Source organism: Ananas comosus, linkage group 13 (genome assembly GCF_001540865.1).
Source record: "Ananas comosus cultivar F153 linkage group 13, ASM154086v1, whole genome shotgun sequence".
Classification (NCBI taxonomy): Eukaryota; Viridiplantae; Streptophyta; class Magnoliopsida; order Poales; family Bromeliaceae; genus Ananas; species Ananas comosus.
The window spans coordinates 10,935,968-10,958,265 of NC_033633.1; the positions used below are offsets into that span (position 1 = coordinate 10,935,968).

Consider the following 22,298-nt stretch of genomic DNA (forward strand, 5'->3'; position numbering starts at 1 on the left):
AAGGGTAGGCACCAAAATGAAAAATAGGAAACCGTTAGGAAACAATGTGCAAATACTTAACCCGTGCTATAAAACTCTCACGTGCACCGCACGTGCAACACGCACTTTTGTAACCACAAGGTCAATCTCGTAAATAAAACAAACTCCGAGCCCCTATATTTGCCCCTCCTCGTTCACAGAGAGAGACCCTTCCATTTTCCCGCGCAAATCCCTCGCAAAAACCCTAGAAACCATCTAGGGTTTTTGAATTCCTCGATCAAAAAAGCTTTTTTTTCCCTTAATTTTTTTTCTTTTTTTTTTTTTTTTTGTCGATTAGAACGCGGAGCTCGATGGGCGATCGGAAGAAGGACTCGATTTCTCCCCTCACTTACATGCCGGTCAATTTCTTTCTTGTGTTCTTTGCGCTTCTTTTGAATCCTCCTAGGGTTTATCGCTCTCATTTATTGGGAGTTTTGGCTAAATTTTGAAGCCATTACTATCCCGCTTTGTGATTCAAGAGATTCTTAGATGTTTCGTTGACCTAGCTGTAGAGGCGATCACATGAAATGTAGCTGAGATCGCCTGCAGAATCTAAATTGTTAGATCCACGTTGTTCTTGGATTCATAATCGGATGTTGTTGATTTATGTGTTTGGAGTTTTGAGATGTTTCCTGACATAGCAGTAGAAGTGAGGGCATGGAAAGGAGCTGAGGTTGTTGGTGGATGTTTAGTTATTGTGTTTTATTCAATCATCAGTTTTAATGAATTTAATACTTACATTTATTTATTTTTTGGGGTTTTGTGTGTGACTGTTGTTCTTTATAGATTAAACTTTAAACACATCAATCTTCGACTTCATTAGCATAGAAATGGTTTCTGTGACACAAATATACAAAATGTAGCATTTTCACAATGCAAGAAAATAAAAGAACAGTTATCAAGTTGTCAATTTGAGTAGAATATTTACCGCTCAATGAGTCACATGATTACCCAATCGACCACCTTTCCTGGGGAAACAGAGAAAATGAATCAACTAAAATAAACTTATAAAATTAATTATAAAAACAATTAGTAGAATGTAGAACAGGACATGCATTTCTGGAAGGGAATTAGTAACACCGCATACTTTTAATTTCTGCTTACAGCATTCCTTTTTCTTGAATCTTAGATATACTGTATTTACATGCATTCTTTAATGTGTCTTCGGTGGAGTGTACAGCTGCAGCATTGCAGTTGTTTATGCAGGCAATTCATGTAATTGTTGACCTATTTGAATATTGTTCCAGCAAGTGAAGGTATACTGCACCACAAAGGACGGCAAAAGGAATGAACAGGGATCGGGACATGTTTTTATGGAAAATCTTGAGGTCAAGCTTTCTTTACTGTTATCTCTGTAGTTATATTGAAATTGTAGGCACTTCTTATCTTCTATCTTTATGGATCTTCCACCTTAGCACTCATCAAAGAAAGTTATCTGTTTCTTTTAAACATTTTGTACTGTTAAGTTGTCAGTGGTGCTGCTTAATTTTTCAGAAATTTTGTGAAGATTATTTTACGAAATCTTAATATCAGCAATTTACTTATGACTTGAAATGCAGATAAATCTAAATTGTTAATGATGTAAAAAATCAAGAACTATGCTGGTTTTATTTAGAAAACTTGTGATTTTGGAATGTAGAGTATCTGTTTTAATACTTATATTATACAAAAGTATTGTCCCTGTTCCTGGTGGTTCACCACTTGAAGCAACACTAACATGACAATCTTTAAAAGCCGAGCTTCTTATGAATCAAAAGTATCTACTAGTAAAGCATATAATTATTTAGTTAATTTGTCCAACTTAAACTAATCTAACCTAAAATTGCCCAAGGGCCTTTAAATTTTTCGATTTTAATCAACATTGTTTAGAAAGTAACATCAGATTGAAGTGAGCTACATAATCTAATCTAATATGGTTTAGTTTAACCAATAGTAAATAAAAATATTTTCTATTTATACTAGATCCAAATAATTTATCTAATCCAAAATTGTCAGTGGGCTTTAGTTTGCTGTTTAAATCAACCTTTTTCAGAAAACTAGCACGTGTGTAGCATGTTCATATGCCCAGATAGTATAGTTCATTGCTTTATAAGCTTGCTGGGCACCTTGATTATCCTCAAATCTTTATAGCTAAAGAATAAAGGTTACGTGAACATGTAGCCATCTGTTTTTTGAGATTGTTAAATATTGCCACAAAATGTAATTCATACAAGATTGCAAAGGCTCAAAAATCCATGGTAAGATCTTGATGTCTATCATATGAAAATTCAAAAATTTCATCATACTGGAATGGAACCACATCTTATTACTGTAACATTATTTTCATGCGATTTCAATTCTGAAGTATATTCTGTCCTTTTTCTTGCAGGAGAAATAATAACACATTTTTGGTGATAATACATTTACTCATTGCCATTAGGTCATGTATCTTCTTATTGAATTGTGCCGAGTGACCTTACAGATTATATACACATTTGTCAAATCTCTTCTTGCTATCAACTGCTCACCAGAAATTCCTATAGATAATTATTCAGTTGGATTACCTGCCATCTTTTTTGCACTAGGTTATTATATGTACTTCTATGGGGAAAAAGCCCCAGACAACCCCACACTTTGCTTGAATTGCAAATCACCATCTGAAGTATGAGAAGTTGAACTTCACTATGTGAACAATCTATTTGTTTCAACTACTTAACGGGCCTGAATTGTTGTCCAAGTTTTCTAGTGTGTAATTCATACACTTTGGATACCATGTAAGTAAGCATCTCATTACCAAAGCTTGATTCTAGCAATAAGCATTTTTATGTACATGTGGAATCAAAGCTTGATTCTAGCAATAATCATTTTTAGGTACAGTTGGAATGGATCTCCATTTTCCTCAATGCTGAAGCATTAAATAGTTCCTGTTCTGTATCCTTGTGCATTTTGTGATTCTATTAATCTCTTAGATGTCAATGAGCTTGATTAGCACCATAAAAGAAATTATGATTAGTGTGAATGCCACAAAGTGTGTTTCTTATCCTACAGTTCTCACGCTTTACATCTATTCTGTTATTCATTCCTTTTTGTAGGGACTTTGGAGGAAGAAAACCTTCATTTTTCTTTCTTAGAGCTTATAAATCTTCATATAAACTGGTTTTCAGAGGTCAAAGGATCTTGGTTTGATTGTTATTGATGAAGAGGATAATACTACAATACTTGTTCATCGTATATCCTATAACTGTGCATATGAAAGACAAGGTGTGATGAACCTGCTACACCATTATTTTCTCAAAATATTGTATTAATTAATTAATGAACTCTATAGATAAAATGTTTACTTTGTTTTGCCCTATTTAACAGACAACATTATCTCATGGAAAGATCCAGACTCAGCTACCGAGTTGGTATTGGACTTTCCAGTGGCCAGCGCATGCTCCTCCATATGGTTTTCTATTCACCACTTCTTGTCATAGTGGCGGTTTTATGTGCTTTAGTGGTAATTCTTATGGATGTATTTGTTCATATATATTGGATTGTGTAGGGAAAATATCCAAAAAGTACGGAATGATATATCTACTAGACTGGGAAGTAAGTTACTGGGTAATGGGTATACATATTTGCCGATCATCTCTTGGTTACACTACTCGTATATGACCTTCTTCAGTTGGTGTTGAGATTGATAGTCATCCAGTGAAGGGACCTCAAGAAGCGACTACATCACAGTCACGTGGTAACTAACCTTTTCTCTATCATAATCAATCTTAAAGTGCTACATAGTTAACCCCTTCCGTTTGGTAATATTCTCAGTTGGTACTGGGAAAATTGTCAAATAGTTCGGGACGTAATTTACTAGGCAATCGGAATACATATATATTGATTAGTTCCAATTATATCATTTGTAAATGACCTTCTTCAGTTGGTATGATGGTTTATTCTCGTCGAGTAAAAGGATCCCAAAATGCTACGACAACAGTATCATCTAGTGGTAATAAACCTCTCCCTCATCATAATCCATCTTAAAGTACTGCATCACATAACCACCATTGAATTATCTTTCAGATGAGTCATTTCCTTCTGAGAATGATCAAGTTAGTGAGTTTCCACCTCTTGAGTTATCCACTCTTCCTTTAATCTTGAAGGTATGTATGATCTAGGTGATAAGCATTGGTGTTGTGTATCTGTTCCTTTAGTTCATAGCAGAGCATCTTGCACAACCACATGGCATTTTATTATTCTATATTATATTTTTTTCTCTATCTCTTCACTAAGGGAAGCAATGCTTATTATTTTTATTATTCTATGTTACATTATGGTTCTCTCTCTTCACTAATGAAGACGATGCTTATTATCTTTTGCAATATTATTTTTTTCTTTCAAAATTTTCGCAATTAATTTTCCTTCAATTTGGATCCATATGTATGCTGGACTTTTTTGTGATAGAACTTGCATGGTGCATGTGTTATGATACTTCCATTTTCATGGCCTTTTTCTGGGTCTATCTTTCCACAATTTGCTTACTCAAGACCCTAAGAAACATTTGATTCTTTTAATTAGTGGCACTACTGATGGTTTCTTGTTTTATAGATCGATAAGACCACTAGAAGGAGACAGATGCTACCAATATCTTGTAAAAATTACATATGCCACTTACTCGTTCCAGCTTCACGTCTATATTTTAAATATTTTAGTGCAACTGCCATAACAGTAGGCAGGATTTGTCTTTTGAAAGAATCTATGTCTACCTTATATTCTTTTATTACATGGGCCTGCAAATTTAAATACCCTGATTTGGTTGGATATGTTTTGCAGAATATACTCGAGTGCGACGATAAGGATCGAACATTTGTGCCAGAATTTCTGCTAAAAGATGTAAGTTTTCTGCTAATCTTTCTTAGTAACAGTTATGGATTATGAAATGATCAATTTAAAAGTAGTCTATAGCAGTTAATTTTCTTTCTTCTTTGAATCAGTAATAATATCTGGATGCATTTTGATATTTGTGGTCTTTTGTGGCGTCCTTTGCAAATCTATTAGTTCTTTTGCGTGAAAGAATTTTAGATTCCCCGTGGCTGTTAATGGTGATAAAACCACACACTTAAGGGCAGAAAAGAATTTCATGATGATACTTAAAAGTTTTAAAATGAATCATATACTAATAGCATGATAATAAACTATTTGGTGTCATCTTTGATAAAAGTGTGTTAATTGGCTGGTTGTTTGCTTAATGGGAAAAAGAGAAAAAAATAGAGACACTTCATGAGGTTTGGTGCAATCAAACTTATGGTTGTGCCACTGTTTTAGGACCTTTTTGCTTTTGGCAGGTTACATTTGCAAAAAAAAATTGAGAAAAATATCATCAAATTTGTAAAAAAAAAAAGATATCATTTATCTAGAAAAGAAAGGGAAAGAGTGACATAATGAGATTATATGAACCAAAGTTGCATGGCGTCTGCTATTAAAGATCTTACTAGTCTCAATTTTCTATACCTTGTGATACCAATATAATATAATTGGAAGAGATGTAACAGAGAGTATATGTACTGTGGACAACATGGTCGGTAGGTGCAATGATCTTTTCTTACTTTTAGATTATGTGAAACAACCGTTGTACTCTAAAAGTTTAAGCTGTTAGGGAACGATGTTTACGTATTTTTATATTTAACATTTTCCTTAACGTCTGGGCTCAAGACTTTTTGCAAGGCCCATGATGTGGACTTGAATTAAATGGGAGGAAATTAATAATGCTAGGAGTCTGGCGTGACTCAAACTCAGAACCTTCCGCTCTGATACCATGTGAAACAATCGTTGTACTCTAAAAGCTTAAGCTGTTAGAGAACGGTATTTATATATTTTTATATTTAACAGCTTAGAATTTAATTAAGATTCGCACAAAAAGCTATTCTAATTTCTAACACCACTGTATGTTTGGCTTGAATTAGTAATATGTTTAATATGCTCTTCTTACTAAGATTCATTCTTCTTTCTCTCTTATTATTTGGTCCAGTCAGAATTTTTCCAAAAGCTAGTAAACTTGTTTAGAGTCTGTGAAGAATCACAAAACATGGATGGCCTTCACATGATTTTTAAACTAGTCAAGGCGATCAGTAAGTACTTATTTTTATTTGCTTTTAATACATGTCTTTCAGTAAGTTAGCTAACATTTTTTTTTTGTGGATTATTTGCAGTTTTGCTAAATAGCTCGGAGATCTTTGATGGAATTTTATCTGATAAGTTCATTTTGGATATTATTGGTACTCTTGAATGTAGGTCAATTTCCTCTGTTGCTACTTATTTGGCATTTATTAGTGCTAAATGTTGTTTTTTTTTATCATTAATTGTATTAAGTAGTTGGATTGCCAAAGAGTACAATGTGAACGTTTATACCGATGTCAATATATCCTCAATTTCATACTCATGAGAGCTACCTTTGTAAATCAAACAACAAAGCAAAGTGATTTATAATCATATTACCAATTATTGTCCTTGAAGTTTGGTCTAGATTTCAATTTGTCCTTGTAGTTTTAATTATCACAATTTAGTCTGTAAAGTTTATTCTACATAATAATTAGGTCTTTCTGTCAATTTACCATCCAATAAGTGCCACATTGCCATCTTTGTTGGATTGTCCATTACTAAAATTGAAACTAAGAGGATAAAATTAGTACTAGAATTAAACTTTAGGTAGAAAATTAAACTAAGGTCAGATGTTGAGAATGAAATTGAAATTTTTAGGATAGAATTAGTTTCGTATGGGTTTAAAAGTTGCAGGAATATTTTCTGAAATAAATGCTACTCCTATAAAAAAAAAGGTTTTCTTTACTAATATCTAGTTACGTCATAAATGAAAGAAGAAAAGAGAGAAAGAAAGGAGAGAGAAAGGAGAAATGGATGAGAAGAAAGTGAAGCGAGAAAATAAGGAGAGAGAAATCAAGAAAAGAGAAAAGAAAGGCAGAAGGATGAGAGAGAAAGTGAAGAGAGAAAATGAGGAGAGAGAATGAAGGGAGAGAAAGGAAGGAAAAAGAATAAAAGGAGATTAAACAAGGAGAGAGAAAGGAATGAGAGAGTGTAGAATGAAAGTGAGGGGAGAATAAAGAGAGAAAAGGAATAGAGAAAGAAAGTGAAAGGAGGCAAAAAAGAGAGAGAGAGAGAGATAAAGTAGAGGTATGAGAGAGAATTCGAGAAGAGAATAAAGGGAGAGAAAATGAGAAAATGATGAGAGAAAGTAAAGACAGAATAAAAAGAGAGACAATGAAGGAAGAAAAGTGAGAGATAGTTGGGAGGGAGGAAGCAAAGAGAGAGGAGAGAATGAAAGAAGGGATGAGACAGAGTAAAAGGAGCAATAAAGAGAGAGAGAGTGAGAAAAAAATGGAAGAACGATGCAAGAAAGGTCAAAAGTTTCTCACCTATATATATATATCATATTTTTTATCTTCTTTAACCTCTTTTTAGCCAAATTCCTCTATGTTAAAAAACATCCATTATTGGAGGGTAATAGGAGTTGAAAATTTTCACTTTCCTTAAAAGTTCACCCAGGCACCAAACACAAGTGATATGAAATTAAAGTTTACCGGAGTAACGTATCACCCCTTTTAACCCTATATTAAATGTGCCTAAGGTCACACTTTAGGGCCGAATTATTACAAGTGAAACTCTAAGAACAATAGTCAATCTTTAGAGATTAAATTTGTGGTTCATCCCAAGTTTTTCTTTGTGCAGATGATCCAGACGTTTCCCAAGTGCGGCAGCATCGTACTTTTCTCAAAGAGAAAGTGGTTTTTAAGGAGGTGGATTGACTGTATTATGTTATCCGCTTATCATTTTTCTTGGGGTGGGGGGGTGGGAGGGGTCTTAAAACTCAATTGTCTTGCAGGCCATTCATGTAGAAAATGCTGAAATATTGTCAAAATTACATCGATCTTACATGATTGGTTATCTGAAGGTCAGCTTTCCTAATGTATTGTTTAGTTTTACTTTTTCCTTTGTTTTTTCCCGCTTTCCTTGTTATATTTTGGTATTTACTATTGTTGCAACTAATTTAGGATGATATTTTACCGGGAGTATTGGACCAGGCTACAAAAGTAACTCTTGAAACCATACTTAACACAAATAATGCTCTTGTAAGTATCGCAAAATTCACTTATGATTTTAAGTTATGAATTATTCCACTATATTCGTTACTATCAGTGGTATCTAATTCTCTTGTAGGTCATTTCATTGCTCAAAGATAATGATTCTTTTTTGCAAGAATTAGTCAATAAGATGAGATCTGACAACACCTCTGCGGAGTCAAAAAAGGATTTGGTATAACTACATTCTTCTTATATGCCACTTCTTATATGTGTGTTTGTTTTAATTTGAAGTTTCTCTCCCTCTAATTGGCTATCATTATCATAATTCTCTGTTCTTTTGTAGATTCACGAATGTAATTGTGGATTTACGGATGTAACTTAATTAGACTGATCTGGGTAGCCACCATTTCTGCTACTAATCATTACAATATTGCTATTTAAGATGCATAGCCAAAAACATGATGTGGAATTAAATTGAACTTGGAATTTGGAAATAACCAAAATCAATCCAAGAACCAATAATTATTTAGGAAGCAAAATATATCTTACCCAAGGACATTCCAAAAGGCTTCATTCATTCTGTGAAATTCCAACATCAAACACAAGCGACAAAGAAAGAAAAATTCAAAATCCAACTCGTTTGAAACCAAACTGAAGCAAAGAAAATGAGCGAATGGTTTTGTCAATTCATTGGATTCAAAATCAGGTCATTTAATGTTTGGTGAAAATTTAAAGGCCAATCTTATAGGAAACAGGAGCAAATAACTCAACCCAGTAGTATATGAGCGGTCAACGACTATCAGAGACTGCCGACGTTTCTTTCAGTTGCTTCAGAATTTACTGCATATAAGCTGCAGAAAATATGGGATGGTAGTTGAAACAAGGGCCGTGGTTGTGTATGCGACAAATGAGCTGCAGATCCAGTATATATAAAAGGATATGGCATAAAAACAACAAAAAAAAGCAGCAGTTATTTTGTCCTAAAAATTGCGGGAATTTGGCCACAAATGAAGAGAAAAGAAAGAAAAAGAGGAAAAGAAATGAAGAGAAAGGGTGAAAGGCACATTTATCACATGCTACAAGATGGACAGTTTTCATGAGTAGATTATATAAGCTGCTACTTACTATATGGTTATGCCTTCCTTTTTCTTTCAAATAAATCAGTTTGCCATACTGTTATTATGTGGTTTTTTTTTTCTTTTTTATCTTTTGTCCAATTTTGAAAAGAGGCACTGATTCCATGTCTATGTCATCCGTGAGCAGGTACTATTCTTGCATGAGTTTTGCTCTCTCTGTAAATATTTGTCACTTATGGAACAAGTCAATCTACTTCGGTGGGCTATTCATGTTCTTCTTTTGCTTTGTTTTGCTTTTGGTTTCCTTTTACCCTAACTATTATTTTTGGGGGAAAAAGTTCATTTGTTGCCTCTTAATCACCAAATAACCTACTTATAAAATTTCCAATTAACCAAACAACTTGTGGGAGTCTTAAGAGACTATCTTAGGGGGAAAAAAGTATGAAACTTTCGGTCACATATGCTTTTCACTATTTTTCCCTTTTAGAAGCCTGTAATTATCTATGAACTAGTGATATCCAACAGGGATCTTGCTGCGAAAGGTGTTATTGATATCACTGCTAATGTGTTGCGGAGTCATAACAAAAAGCTTGTGTCGGCGGGGTAAACTCTTTTTTGGTCATTAGATAGAGCAGTTTAACTTTTTGTGGAAACTTCGTATCAATCGGCCTTTGTTATTTTTATCTGTCTTTCTAACTTGGTTTCCTATCTGAAATTCAGGATAAAAATTCTTTTCTGTTTCCTTGATATCATTCCTAGCACTCTCAGGTCTTATGTTATTCAGGATGACACTTTCCTTGGGCTTTTGGTAAGCAACTTTACAGGTATTTGGTTCTGAAGTATAACAAATTCTTTTGTTATCAAACTTATGGACTTGATATTTACTAGAATTTTTTTAAATTTTTTTTTGCATGTGTGTATATTGATATACTATGTTGTTGTTAGCAGATCCGACTGTTGGAAGCCGTTAGGATGTAGAAAGGGACATTACTCATTAGTTGATACTTTATTGTGATGTTTGTCATAGATTCTGCGATGTCTAGAACTTCTGCGGAAGTGCTGTAGACAATAGAGCTGCTCGTGTAGCCTCAACAGTTGTTTTCTTATGTTTATATCGATTCGACTATCAGAATAGCTTCTCGAGCAAAAGCTATGCATATAAGTTGAATTTTATTTGAAAAGTTTTCAAAAGATGGCATTTCACATATATATAAGAACTTAAAAAGTATTTGAAGGGCATACATCAAAATGCAAAATTTGTAACTATGTGTACTTGTAAATACTTAAGTTCTTATATATGTGCCAAATGCCTTACTTTGAAAACTTGTTATAATAAATTCAACTTGTATGCATAGCTTTCTCAAGAGGAAGCTGCTCATATAAGTGGAATTTTACTAGGGAGTTTTTACCTGAAGTAATTTTGTGTACAAAAGGATTTGAAGAGCATATTTAAGTTGACAACTATGTTAAATTAGTCAACTATCATGATAATGAATCATAGAGAACAAGGAATGAATTGTTGGGCATCCCTGTGAGCAGATCACTGCTGTGGACTTCAAGTACAGTTGATTGCATAGAGTTTAGCATTTAGAAATTAGAACCATATTGGCATAAAAAAAGCTGAAAAGTAAGAGTTGTTGTTCCAATATAATTACTAAATAAAGTTGTAAGGCTTGTGGTACACCTTGACATGTTAAGCCTGTACATTTCATTTTTTTTATTTGGGTGCCTTCTCTAGCATCTCTATCTACTTGAGAATTGTTCTCTGTTGACATAAATGGATCTGTTTGTATCTTCTGTGCAAGGTTAAAGGTTTGATAACTGGCTTGGGATGTGACATTCATAATGAATTTCTTGAAATTCTTCAACGATTGTTGGATTCAAAAGATATGCCCACATTGCAGGTACTTAAGTTTATGCAAGCCTTCTTAAGTTAATATCTCTCTGATTTAGTACTACAATATCATTATTAGCACTGTTTATCGACCAGTCAACATGGATTTCAGCTGATAGTCCGATACTGTTTCAATGAAATCAAAGAAATTGGATTTGAGGATGAATTCTTTTGCTTCGAATGCCTTGTAATTGGATTGACTTTATTGTTTCCTTTTCCTGTTTTACCCCCTGCTGAATAAGCCAACTAGAAGTTAGCGAAGTCACTTCATGGTTAGTTTACACAACCCTACCTTCTTAAGTTAATATTTCTAATTCCTAAATTTCTTGCAGCAAGATAGAATTATGCACATTTTCTGTGAAGGATATTTGGACGAGTTGATGGATGTTATAGAATTATGCTGTCCTCCAAAGAATGGTTCTCGCAGAGCTGAATCTGATGCCGCATATAAGCCCGAAAGTTTATTGAACATATGCGAGCTGCTTCGTTTTTGCGTGATTCATCATTTCAATGAGATAAGGTGGTTTTTTTCTCTAATAATGACTTGTTCATTTTGCTATGCTATTTGTGATAGTTTTCTTGTACATTCTCAAATGTGCGTACAACTTCTGTTTTGTAGCTTCTACTTTTATTTGAGTGACGTCATCAAAAAGATCTTATATCTAACTCGAAGAAGAGAAAGGTTTCTTGTTGTGGCAGCTGTTCGGTTTGTACGGACTATAATCTCCAGTTGTGCAGATGTAAGTATTTTTGTTTTGCACTTGTTAGATTTGGATGATCAGTACATTCTTCCCTGTTTCCTGATAAATTTGCTTGTATTGATAAAATAGCTGTGGTATTATCTGATTTATTGTATTTTTTACTTTGTTCAGAAGATTATCATTCCAGATCAATCGACTTTTGGAAGATATTCAATAATGATCTTGAAATCTATCTACTCAAGATATTCTCTTGTTCAACACATAATAATCCCTTATAATATGAAAGAGCATTTTTTACTATCTTATCTAATTTTGTAATGATTGTTCTCATTTTTAAGCCCATAGTTATGTTTCTTCGGTTCACTGGGCTATCATTGAGATGCATAAATTTTAGAGATATTTGCATAGGTACGAACACACATTGTCTAGTTAGATTTTGTAACTGCGTAAAATCTGAATTTCGTGCATCTTTGAATAGTTAAATTCTTGCATGTATATCCTTATACTTACGATGACTTCTTTGAAACAACTTTGCTGAAAGAAATCAACTAACCCCATATTAATTGGATGACTACTCAACTAATTCAGTACTATATATATGAATAGGAGATTTTGCACTATATACATGCACATACATATACTGGCTAATGAAGTGATCTGGTTTCGTTCTTTAGGATGAGCTTCTTCTTCAACATATCGCATGCCACAATCTTTTGAAGCCAGTCATTGATGTTTTTACTGAAAATGGTAATCGTGATAATATGCTGCGTTCCGGAGTTCTTGAACTGCTGGAGTATATTTGCAAGGTAATATTGTTACGCATGCAAGTATTCTACTGCTTTTGAGATTTCTGTTATACCTCAAACTATCCTAACTTACGCAGGAGGACATCGAAGTGTTATTTGCATATCTAGTTGATAGATTTTGGGTGCAACTGGTGAAGTTCGAACATTTGGGAACTATTCGGGCCTTACTTGACAAACACGCGGAGGTGGAATCTCTTCCTATAATTCGATCTAATATTTTTCAAAAATGAAATGGTGAACTTACCTGAACTCTGTTGTGATATGAAATGAACCTTGACTTTCGAAATTTTGGTTTTACCATTGAACCTTCATAACTTTTGATTTCAGAAAGTTCTGTGATGTTACATTAGAACTTAACTCATTAACTGTTTCTGTGAAAAAATTATGGATTATTCTTTCAGGTAAATATATTTTTTTCCGGCTAGGTTGCGGAAGTTTCTCTCAAAAAAGTTGACTTGTTTTGTACCTCTACATTTTTTTTGGCTTTCTTATACATCTATGCCATTGAATGCGCTGGTGGATGGTCTTCTACATTATTGTTATTGTTCATCAGCTAGCGATGCGCTGCGGCTAGATGACGAATGGTGTGTAATTTGTCTTATTTAAGAAAACAAAGAAGCTAAAAAGATGTACTAGGGAGTTTCTTTTTTTGTTGCCAAACAAACCGCTTCCATTTGTAAGTTGTAAACAATCTGCCATCCACCAGCGCATCCAGTCATGAATTTGAGTTAAAAAGGGATAAAGAAAATGAAAACAGTACCAAACGAGGTCTAACTTTTCCTAACAGAGAGGTAATTACAGGAAACACATTATAAAATCAGGTAGTATAGAAAGGATTACATTTAATGTACTTCTTTCAAAGTGCCCTACAAGTTCAGGTAAGGTCTGCTATGTTGTTACGTATTGTTTATTTACCTACAAGTTCGGTAGCAAGCATAAATGTTAAGAGTCAAAAGATCAGAAAGGAAATGTGGCACCTAAATGACTTTGACATTCAAAGAGGAACTATAGTTTTGCTGACATAATGATGCTTTTGCAGTCCTCGCATAAATCTGAACCAAAGGATACCCGTGACACATTAGACGTCCGGAAAAACAAGGACAAAAGGTTTATCCTTTTGTATTATGCACATAATAGAGCTTTAATCTTATCATTGTTTTAGAATTAATATCCCTTTCTCTTTTCAGTGATGAAGGCGGCAGTGCTAGATCTGAATCGCAGAAACAAGATCAAACTGCTGAGACTAGCAAACCTGATGCCACAGAAGTTGATGAGAAGTACGTTCAAAGTTTAGTTTCGGCAAGGCTTCTCTCTCTCTCTCTCTCTCTATATATATATATATATATAATCATCTATTGACATATATATTCATATATACCGCTTAAAATATAGTTTAGTTTTGCCAGGTAAACAAAACGCAGATTTTAGATCGGTTTACACTTTACTTGTAAACAGATGATTTTGCCATGGGCATATGCATAAACATCTAATGTTTTTCCTAATAACTTACTTGAGTATACTATAGGTAGTTACAATCTATCCGTTCTCTTGAAAACATACTATTGCTTGTAATGGTGGATTATTTTCAATATAATCTTCTAGACTAGAACCACATTTCTCTTGGTAACTTAGCAGTTCACTAAGGTACACTTTTAACACTCAAAGCCTGTTTGGCTTGGCTAGAGTAGTTCGAAGGAGCACTAATTAATTATCATATCTATTAGCGTCTCCTCTACAATATGTTGCAAAAGGAAGCATAAGTTTCAAATTCGAGCTACAGCTTCTCGGGTCCAAAAGCTCATTTTAGTGACCCTCTGCACCAAAGGCCCCAGCCTAAGTGCCAGCCAAATGCATCGTTTAGCATAGAAGCCAAACTAGAAGCCAATCTGAAACAGGCACTTGGTTTGTTAAGCTGATGTTGGACTCTCCTATCATCCGTGTAATCGACTGCATAAACATAGAGCATGTTTTCATCAATTTGTATATCTACTGGAAATGCTGACCCAAATACCTGTGATAATGATGACGACCGCTGTAGTCTGCAGGCTAAGAGAACTAAACCACCTGCGGATGACGCGGAACCCTCGAGCTCTTCCGCAGCTAACCGCGAGTCAGAATGGGAAGTCAGTAAAAGAAGGAAGAGTTTTTAGAAGTGACGGTCGGTGCAGGAATCTGTTCAGAAACTTCAGATGATTCCCCTCTTCGCTGCTTATCAGTTTGGCAAGTTAGTTGATTGCTTGAGAAAACAAAAGAATGGATCAATTAAGCTGCCCAAATTTCATCAGTTTTCTGCGAGGGATCATCCGGATTCCGGAATGGCAGCAGCATATATCGTTTGCCTTTTTGATTTGTACACATCATTTTTTAGACCTGAGTTTTAATTGGAGCACCAACCTGTGCTTATTTTCTTGTAAATTTTGCTTTTTTTTTTATTTTGGCTGAATTTCATTTGCTATAAATAGAAGAGAAACAGCTCTGTGTATCAAGTGGTCATTGCAACATGTAATATCTCAATTCAAAATGATGTAAATTCTTGTAGCTTCGCGAAGAATGTCTAGTTATTCATACTACAGACATTATGGTGGTCCAAAAGCGATCGATTCGTCACACTTGAAACATCACCAGTTCTTTGTGTTTTTTGCCTTTTTTTTGGCTTACATGTTATTGTTCAATGCCTTCATATTTTCCGGGGGTTCGAATATGTTTCAGCAACAGTACTTTGTTATTTAGATTAAAGAAAAGAAAAGAAAAGAAGTTTGCCTAGGATTTCTTGTTTCTCGCCTTTTTCGAAGTTTCTTGTTTTGTTTCTTTGCAATGCATGCGTGCATGTGTGATTGTTTTTTGCGGCAGGTGTCGTTCGTATTTAGAGCGGGCCGGGCTACAGCACGTCCCGGCCCGAACTATCGGGCTGTGTTGGGCCTCTCCCCTTGGGCCCGACGGCTCGGCACGACACGGCCTGAAACGGGACTGAGCCATGCCAGACCAAGAGGAGGCCCGTAGCCCGGCATGACACGGCCCGCTTGGGCCGTGCTAGCATAGCCCGAACCTCGAGACCCAAGGCAACATGCCTTGTCCTTGGGGGTCTGAATTCGCCCTTCTCCCCAGGAGCTATCCTCCGCAAACCTTGGGGGAGGAGAGTTTTTGGTCAAACGAACCAAACAATGTCCTCTCAATTCTTCTTTTTTTTTTCAAAAAAAGAATAAAAAATTATATATTTTTTTAAAAAAATTTAAATATTTGTTATTTTATAATTGTTTTTATAAATTTCAAAGTTTTTTAATCAAAACATTAATTTAAATAGAAATAAGTTATTGTTTATATTTTAAATTTTGCATATCTTTTTTTAAAAATAAAAAAAAAATTAAAAGGCCGGTCCCGAGCACAGCCCAGCTTGGCACTGCCCGTGCTGTCCGGGTCCAAGGGCCGTGCTGGGCCAGAGACTTAGTACCGCCGGCCCGGCAAGGCCCGAATTTCGGCCCGGCTAGTGTGGGCCGTGCCGGCCCACATTACACCCTTATTTGTATTTTGAATGCCACAGTTAAGTTAGAACTATGCCCTCAACTTTTCTTTTTCTTTTTTTTTTTTATTGAGTTATTCTAATTTGTTAAGTTGAAAATTTTATTAAATTTAATCAGTTCATTAGCGACTAACCATTCATTTTTAAATTTCATTTAGTAAAAAGTGGCTAAAATCATTAAATTTGACAAAATTTTAATAAAACTTCCAATTTGATTGACGAAAATTATTTTCGAGAAAATAAAACTAAATTATGGTAAAATCGTCTAGAGAACCCTACAACTTTAATCTTTTCTGTTTTTGAAGATGTTTGAATTGGACAATCTCACTCAAATAATAACTTGGAAATTTTATCACATTCATCTGTGATTTCATCAAACAAAATAATTTGGACCGTTTTTCAGCAAATAAAACTAACACAAATTATTAGCTATTAAATTTAACAAGACTTTTAACCAAAATAACTACTCAAATTAAAAAGAAAAAAAAAAAGAAGAAAAATTGAATCAGCAAAGTGGGGATAGTTTCCTTCTATTTTTCATTTCTCCACAAAATAAAATATATGAATCAGCATTAGAGTGGTTCTCTTTAGTAGAATGACTTTCAAATTGCATTCAACACCTTCAGATTGATTAGGTTGTGACTTTTCAGTGGCAAATATTATTTAATAAACCAAAATAGCTATTTTAATAGTCTCACTTGTCCATCCCAAAGGAGCTTCAAGTAATCACAACAACGCGATTAAATAAACTCACCGACTGTCCCCGGCACAAATGGCCAAAGGCTTGGTGGTTGGTATCCGAAATCTCAAATTCGAATTCTAATTGATTCACATTTCCATGCTACCTATCTCTAACTCGTCAAAGGAGGAACCCTGGTAAAACCGTCTCTAGCCTTGCTGTAGGATGCAGTGCTGTTTGATAAAGCATTACTGTTGTTCTACAAGAGCTTTTGCTTCCCAATCTCAAAATCAAATCTTTGAGTTTTGCTGAAAAGTTTGCTTCAGACATTTGAAATTGCCAAATGCTCTGCTGGAGATAGCTATGTCAGGAAGCAGTCCCCTAAGTCACATGCCAGAGGCACCCATCATTTTCTGATGTCCCCATACAGAGTAGTCCCACATGATTTAATTAAATCAACAGGCATCTTTCCAGGAAGATTCTCCATAGGTCAATTCTGCAGCCAACAAGGGATGTTGGAGGCTCTTTATTCCTCACTCCTTGCCAAAAGAGAATTCTCCTCATCTATTCCACCTCCATTGAGAGAGAGAGAGAGAGAGAGAGAGAGAGAGAGAATCACACCTTTGTGTAGAGATAGAAAAAGAGTTGGACCCCTCACAAGCAGTAACAAGAGAGAAGATCAGCTGAGAAAGCAAGAAAGGATCCATCAAATTCCAGTTAGGAAGCTAACAAGAAGCAACAATGAGTACTATGAAATTTTGCAGAGAATGGTAAGATCTCAACTATTTGTGTATGCATGCTGCTAAAGAACTGCAGGGAGTGAAATAATCTCTTCCAAGGATTCATTTTCTTCTAATTCTTACTTGGTATTATTTATCCTTTTCCCTTTTTTGCTTTTTGATTTGGGTATGGGCAGCAATAACATACTGTATCCAAAGGAAGACAGGGAACAGAAGGTCCTTCTTTATGCTTGCCGCAATTGCGATCATCAGGTTTCACACACTACCTAATTTGTATGATCTATTACAGATGTGCTGTCAGCTTCACCTCATTAAATCCTTTCACAAATTTGATTTCTTACATTTTTGCATTTTATCACTTCTTTGTTCTTCAATTTCCATGTGATTCATTGGATTGAAATTTATTTCATGACAGCTTCATCCCATTTTCTTTCTTTTCCACCTCAAACTAACTGCTAAAGAAAAAAGTGGGGAAGAAAGAAAAAAATTTGTTTAAGTTCTTTGCATTCTGCGAATATCCAATCAATTTAATCATGGTGAAATCAAGAGTCAAAGGTCACTGGTGGGCATTCCCTTATTCAGGATTATTAAGAGAAATGCAAAGCCCTATAAGATTAACACAGATCATTTTTCTTCAAAATATTTCATAGCTTCATTGAAAGAGCTTCAATACGTTTTCAGCTTCGGCAGATATATCACAAGCTACACCAAAGATAATAACAAAGTTATGATGTATCTTATCAACGGCAAAAAATACTATTTCTCCTAAGTACAAAATAGATCAGCATACTTTGTACTGGTTCAGTACTATTTTTTGCATAATTTATGAATGATACTCACTTGTTCGTAAAGGAACCTTACTGAGTGTAGGAGGTTGCCGACAACAACTGTGTCTACAGAAATGTGGTGCACCACTCCGCTGGCGAGTTCACACAAGTGCTACAGGACGTTGCAGGCGACCCGACACTTCCTCGTACGAAGTCCGTAAGATGTGCCTCGTGTGGCCACGGTGAAGCAGTGTTTTTCCAGGTCCAGTTTTTGCTTCCCTCCTATCTTATCTTATCTCGTCTCATACAGCGTGCCATGTTCTTGTCTCATTTGTCCTGGTCTGGCATGTTATACGACTTTAACATGACATAAATTGGACGGAATAGGGAAATATAGAATCTTTTCCCGAACTGTTCGAATTGGGGCAACTGACCAACTGGTGCTGTCCATTTTTGATTGGAAATATCTCTCATCAGCATCAATTTTCTGGTCTACAGAAAAAATGAGGTGAAACACAGCTTCCTAAGATGAAACATAACAAAAACAGAAAAGAACGATTAAATCGAGTTGATGTGTAAAGCTGAAATGGAAAGAGGTCATTGATTTCATGAAGTAGCTGGCTTTTTGTCTTCTTTAGCAGCTGCTAAAGGGCAAAGGTCCAGTCACCTGCATCATGAACTTACTAGCACACCAGGAGAATTTCTAGAACAATATTCACTAAGGGGGTGTTTGGTTCCTTAGAGAATTGCGGAAAACTATTTTGCGGGAAAATTTTTTCCATGAAAAACACCCTTTCCACAAATTTTTTTTTTTGGATAAAATATTCAAAAAACCAAAAACACGACTTTTCTATGAAATCTGGAAAAAAATTTTTAGGAAAATTACCTTTCCTAGGAACCAAACTGAAAGAACAAACTTAACCAGCCAGAAAACTATTTTTTGGAGTATTTTTTGGGAAACCAAACACCCCCCATAAGTAAACATTATTATAATCATCCCCATAATTATCATGCGCATCAGACAATATTCAAATTTTGTAAGTGTGAATTTGTAAGAAATTTCCGGTGAAAAAATTGTGCCTAGTTATGCATTGCACCAAGAACATTGCCGCAGACTTGACGAAAATTCCATGTTAAAATGGACAGCGAACAATCAAAACTATCCCACTCTAGAAACGGTTTCCATTTTTGAGCAAAACCATCAAAGTTTCTTCTATCTTAAATAATAATTCAAATAGCGCATATTAATTTGTAATAACCTGAAAAGTCTACAAGTTATACCAACTACCAAAACTGTGTTAAGTTTTTGATAAATTAGCTTGTGTTATGCAGGCTACCTCAAGAGGTGAAGAAGGTATGACACTGTTCTTTGTTTGCTGCAATCCAAGCTGCGGCAATAGATGGAGAGAGTGATGAAATCATGCTAACCGGGGCTTCCGCACTGATACCGGACAGAAACCATTGTTCAGCCGAGATTTTGATGCTTCAACACTTTGATGATATCCTGATAAAATGCTATTATGCTGATTGAAATAAATAATCGACATTAGTGGATCAAGAATCCTCTGATGTTGCCGAAACATCACTTGCTTTCCCATCATCTTGATTCATAACAACTGATAAGGATATTATTCTTTGCACTTTGTTCTTTCTCTATTTAAGTGGTGAATTTTTATGGGCAATACAAGAACAAAGGATGGAAATAAAAAAAAGATGATAGATAATAAAGAAAGACAACTGCAACTCTCCAAATGCTAATTGATAGAAGAATCAATACTATAGAACGCCAGAAATTATTTAGGCAAGAGAAAAGAAAAAGGGTCCTTTCTTCATCGGAGATAATCTTTTGCAGGTTAATCTTTTCTGAAATCATCACCGCCTCTAAAAATTCGGATTGACCAAGTTTAATATCATCACCTGGTTGTAGATATATTTTGATTCGAGCAATCAATTTCTGTCCCCATCGTAGAAGAAGATACCACCTAGTTTAAATAAGTTACATCGCAATATTCGGAGAAATTTCTTGAAAAATAGCTTTAGCAAAAAGAACTTAATACACCTTGTTAAAAGCCTTCGAGTTTTGAAACTAGAGGTTCCAAGCTCCCACTAAAATATTGATGCAGAAAATATCATGTAATTCCATTATGAACCAATTTAGAATGCGCATCTCAATCTAGTATAGATCCATCCCACTAGATCAGTCAACATAGGTCCTGGATTAACTGGAGGGAAACACGGTATGAAAGCAGAACATTAAGCAATTGTAAATTTGCTGATCTCATTGAAATACTGAAGGTGCAATATAATGAACCTTAATTGATATTAGATATACATTGTAATTGATAGGGAAATATGCATAAGTTTGATATAAAAAACTGCTATAGAGCTACACTGGAAGTTCTCATTGAGCATCACAGAAATAATGGAAAAATTACATTCCTCGACTAAACAGACAAGTAGCAAGACCGAAACCTGGAAAAAGTAGAATGGTTTGTTCAGATAGATTGACAACTGGCATAAAACTTGTGTGCCGGAAGAATGGTACTTACTCCAGCTGCTTCTTTGTGGGAATTTTCACTGCTGAAACCATATTCTTAAAATTCAACATGGCTTCAACTGTCACAACACCACTTCACTCGATAAATAGAACTCCTTCACAAAATCAATCATCCTCGTCACTGCTTAAACAATCTGGAAGAAAATCTTTTTTTTATAAATCATGAGAGATTCCTTTAGTTAACTCACTTGCCCACAAAGGAAGAGGTGCCTGAAATAGAAGCGGCAAACTGGTGATAGGATGCATGAACGACAAGCTCTCTGCATGCAATGCATGAGCATCACAAGTCTCACCCTTCCATTCATAAACCCCACCATACTTTACATCTCCTTTAATCGGCATTCCCAAATATTGGCAATGTAGCCGAATTTGATGCGTCCTCCCACTTTGAGGATAAGCTCTGACCAAGATCTCATCCTTCTTCTCATCATCACTTTCAATGATCTCAACACCCTTCTCTTGCACTATAATTGACTCAATCTCCCCCTTTTCAATATCACTCCGCTCCCTAAACTTTCCTCTACCATTAATGCCCAGTACTTCAAAGGACGTTGTCATATGCTTCGCAAGAGAACCACCCGGAAGCGTTCGACCGACATCTTTTGCGGAGTACACACGAAAAGCCCCAAATTTCGATCTTCCATGACCGGAGCTTATCTTAATCTTTTCCCACTTCGGTGCATTACCGACGCAAAGAGCTAAATATGTTTTCTTCACCTTGTGATCGGTGAACGCCTTCACTAACTTCGCGGCTACCTTGTTGCATTTGGTTATCACCATGAGCCCACTCGTGTCGCGATCTAGCCGGTTGGCTAGATGAAGGTTAGATTGGTTTGTGGCAGCCCCTGCATGTTGTTTAAAGCAGTAAATGCTTGTTTTGCTTGGGTTTTAAGAAGGCTTTTCTACACTAAGAAGCAACAGCTAAGTGTTTGCCGCGAAATTAAGAAAGAGAAGGGCAAAAAAAAGAGATTTTGCTGTGGGGAGAAGCTAAAATGAGCTTCCTATTTGATGCTTCTCTACTGCTTAAGTAGGAAGCACTCGATTGGATTTTGAAGAAAAAGCTACTAGTGCTTTTCCGAACAGTTTTATGTAAGCTTCAATTAGGTCAAATTAGGCCCTAATTGTGGTTCCTAACCACCGAAACTAGTTAGCGATGATTCAGATGAGACAAAAGTTGTGGTAATCACTAGAAACGGATTAAATCTAGGGTTTGGATCGCGGATCGTACCGCGAGGATCGGCGAGGATGGAGAGGAGGGTCTCGCAGTAGATCCCGGAGGGCTTGTTGGCGACGACGAGCCACTCGTCCTCGAACACGACCTCGGCGGCGGCGCAGGCGCCGGAGCGCGCCGCCGCCGACATGGCCCGCCGCAGCTCCACCTCCTTCGACACCGCCGGGTACGGCGGCGACAGGGGTGTCGGAAACCCACCTCCGGCGGCGGCGGAGGCGGCGGAGGGCGGCGGCGCCGCCATGGGCGGAGGGGGAGGAGAGG

The 22,298-nt window shown here is 35.8% G+C and overlaps 3 protein-coding genes across 3 annotated transcripts; 2 read left to right on the forward strand and 1 right to left on the reverse strand.

Annotated features, from left to right (window-relative positions):
• LOC109719258 (suppressor of Mek1-like) lies at positions 164-15,138 on the forward strand. Its single transcript, XM_020245830.1, is given in 26 exon segments — positions 164-377; positions 1,266-1,346; positions 3,162-3,258; positions 3,361-3,445; positions 3,542-3,678; positions 3,680-3,730; positions 3,917-3,985; positions 4,060-4,139; positions 4,810-4,869; positions 6,005-6,104; positions 6,186-6,263; positions 7,717-7,784; positions 7,871-7,939; positions 8,040-8,117; positions 8,206-8,301; positions 9,333-9,403; positions 9,671-9,748; positions 9,866-9,969; positions 10,958-11,049; positions 11,372-11,559; positions 11,659-11,779; positions 12,415-12,546; positions 12,624-12,731; positions 13,586-13,653; positions 13,734-13,834; positions 14,585-15,138. Coding segments are annotated over 26 exon segments (2,415 nt in total). The 5' UTR covers positions 164-329; the 3' UTR covers positions 14,740-15,138.
• LOC109719257 (DNA-directed RNA polymerases II, IV and V subunit 9B) lies at positions 17,269-19,892 on the forward strand. The gene is made up of 4 exons (XM_020245829.1): positions 17,269-17,512; positions 17,659-17,734; positions 18,353-18,511; positions 19,582-19,892. Exons 1-4 carry the CDS (start codon positions 17,484-17,486, stop codon positions 19,660-19,662), a joined length of 345 nt encoding a protein of 114 aa, XP_020101418.1. The 5' UTR covers positions 17,269-17,483; the 3' UTR covers positions 19,663-19,892.
• On the reverse strand, positions 20,518-22,298 carry LOC109719256 (RNA pseudouridine synthase 1). The gene is made up of 2 exons (XM_020245828.1): positions 22,035-22,298; positions 20,518-21,651 (listed from the first exon to the last, which is right to left on the reverse strand). The coding sequence occupies exons 1-2, from the start codon at positions 22,276-22,278 to the stop codon at positions 20,960-20,962; spliced, it is 936 nt and encodes a 311-aa protein (XP_020101417.1). The 5' UTR covers positions 22,279-22,298; the 3' UTR covers positions 20,518-20,959.

Bases quoted from the DNA above. Each gene is read 5' to 3' on its own strand.
- LOC109719257 (XM_020245829.1), top strand. From the start codon at position 17,484: ATGAGTACTATGAAATTTTGCAGAGAATG. The intron at 17,735-18,352 runs GTTTCACACACT...TACTGAGTGTAG, and splicing joins GCCGCAATTGCGATCATCAG to GAGGTTGCCGACAACAACTG. The intron at 18,512-19,581 runs GTCCAGTTTTTG...TGTGTTATGCAG, and splicing joins GTGAAGCAGTGTTTTTCCAG to GCTACCTCAAGAGGTGAAGA.
- LOC109719256 (XM_020245828.1), bottom strand. From the start codon at position 22,278: ATGGCGGCGCCGCCGCCCTCCGCCGCCTCCGCCGCCGCCGGAGGTGGG. The intron at 21,652-22,034 runs GTACGATCCGCG...AACAACATGCAG, and splicing joins CATCCTCGCCGATCCTCGCG to GGGCTGCCACAAACCAATCT.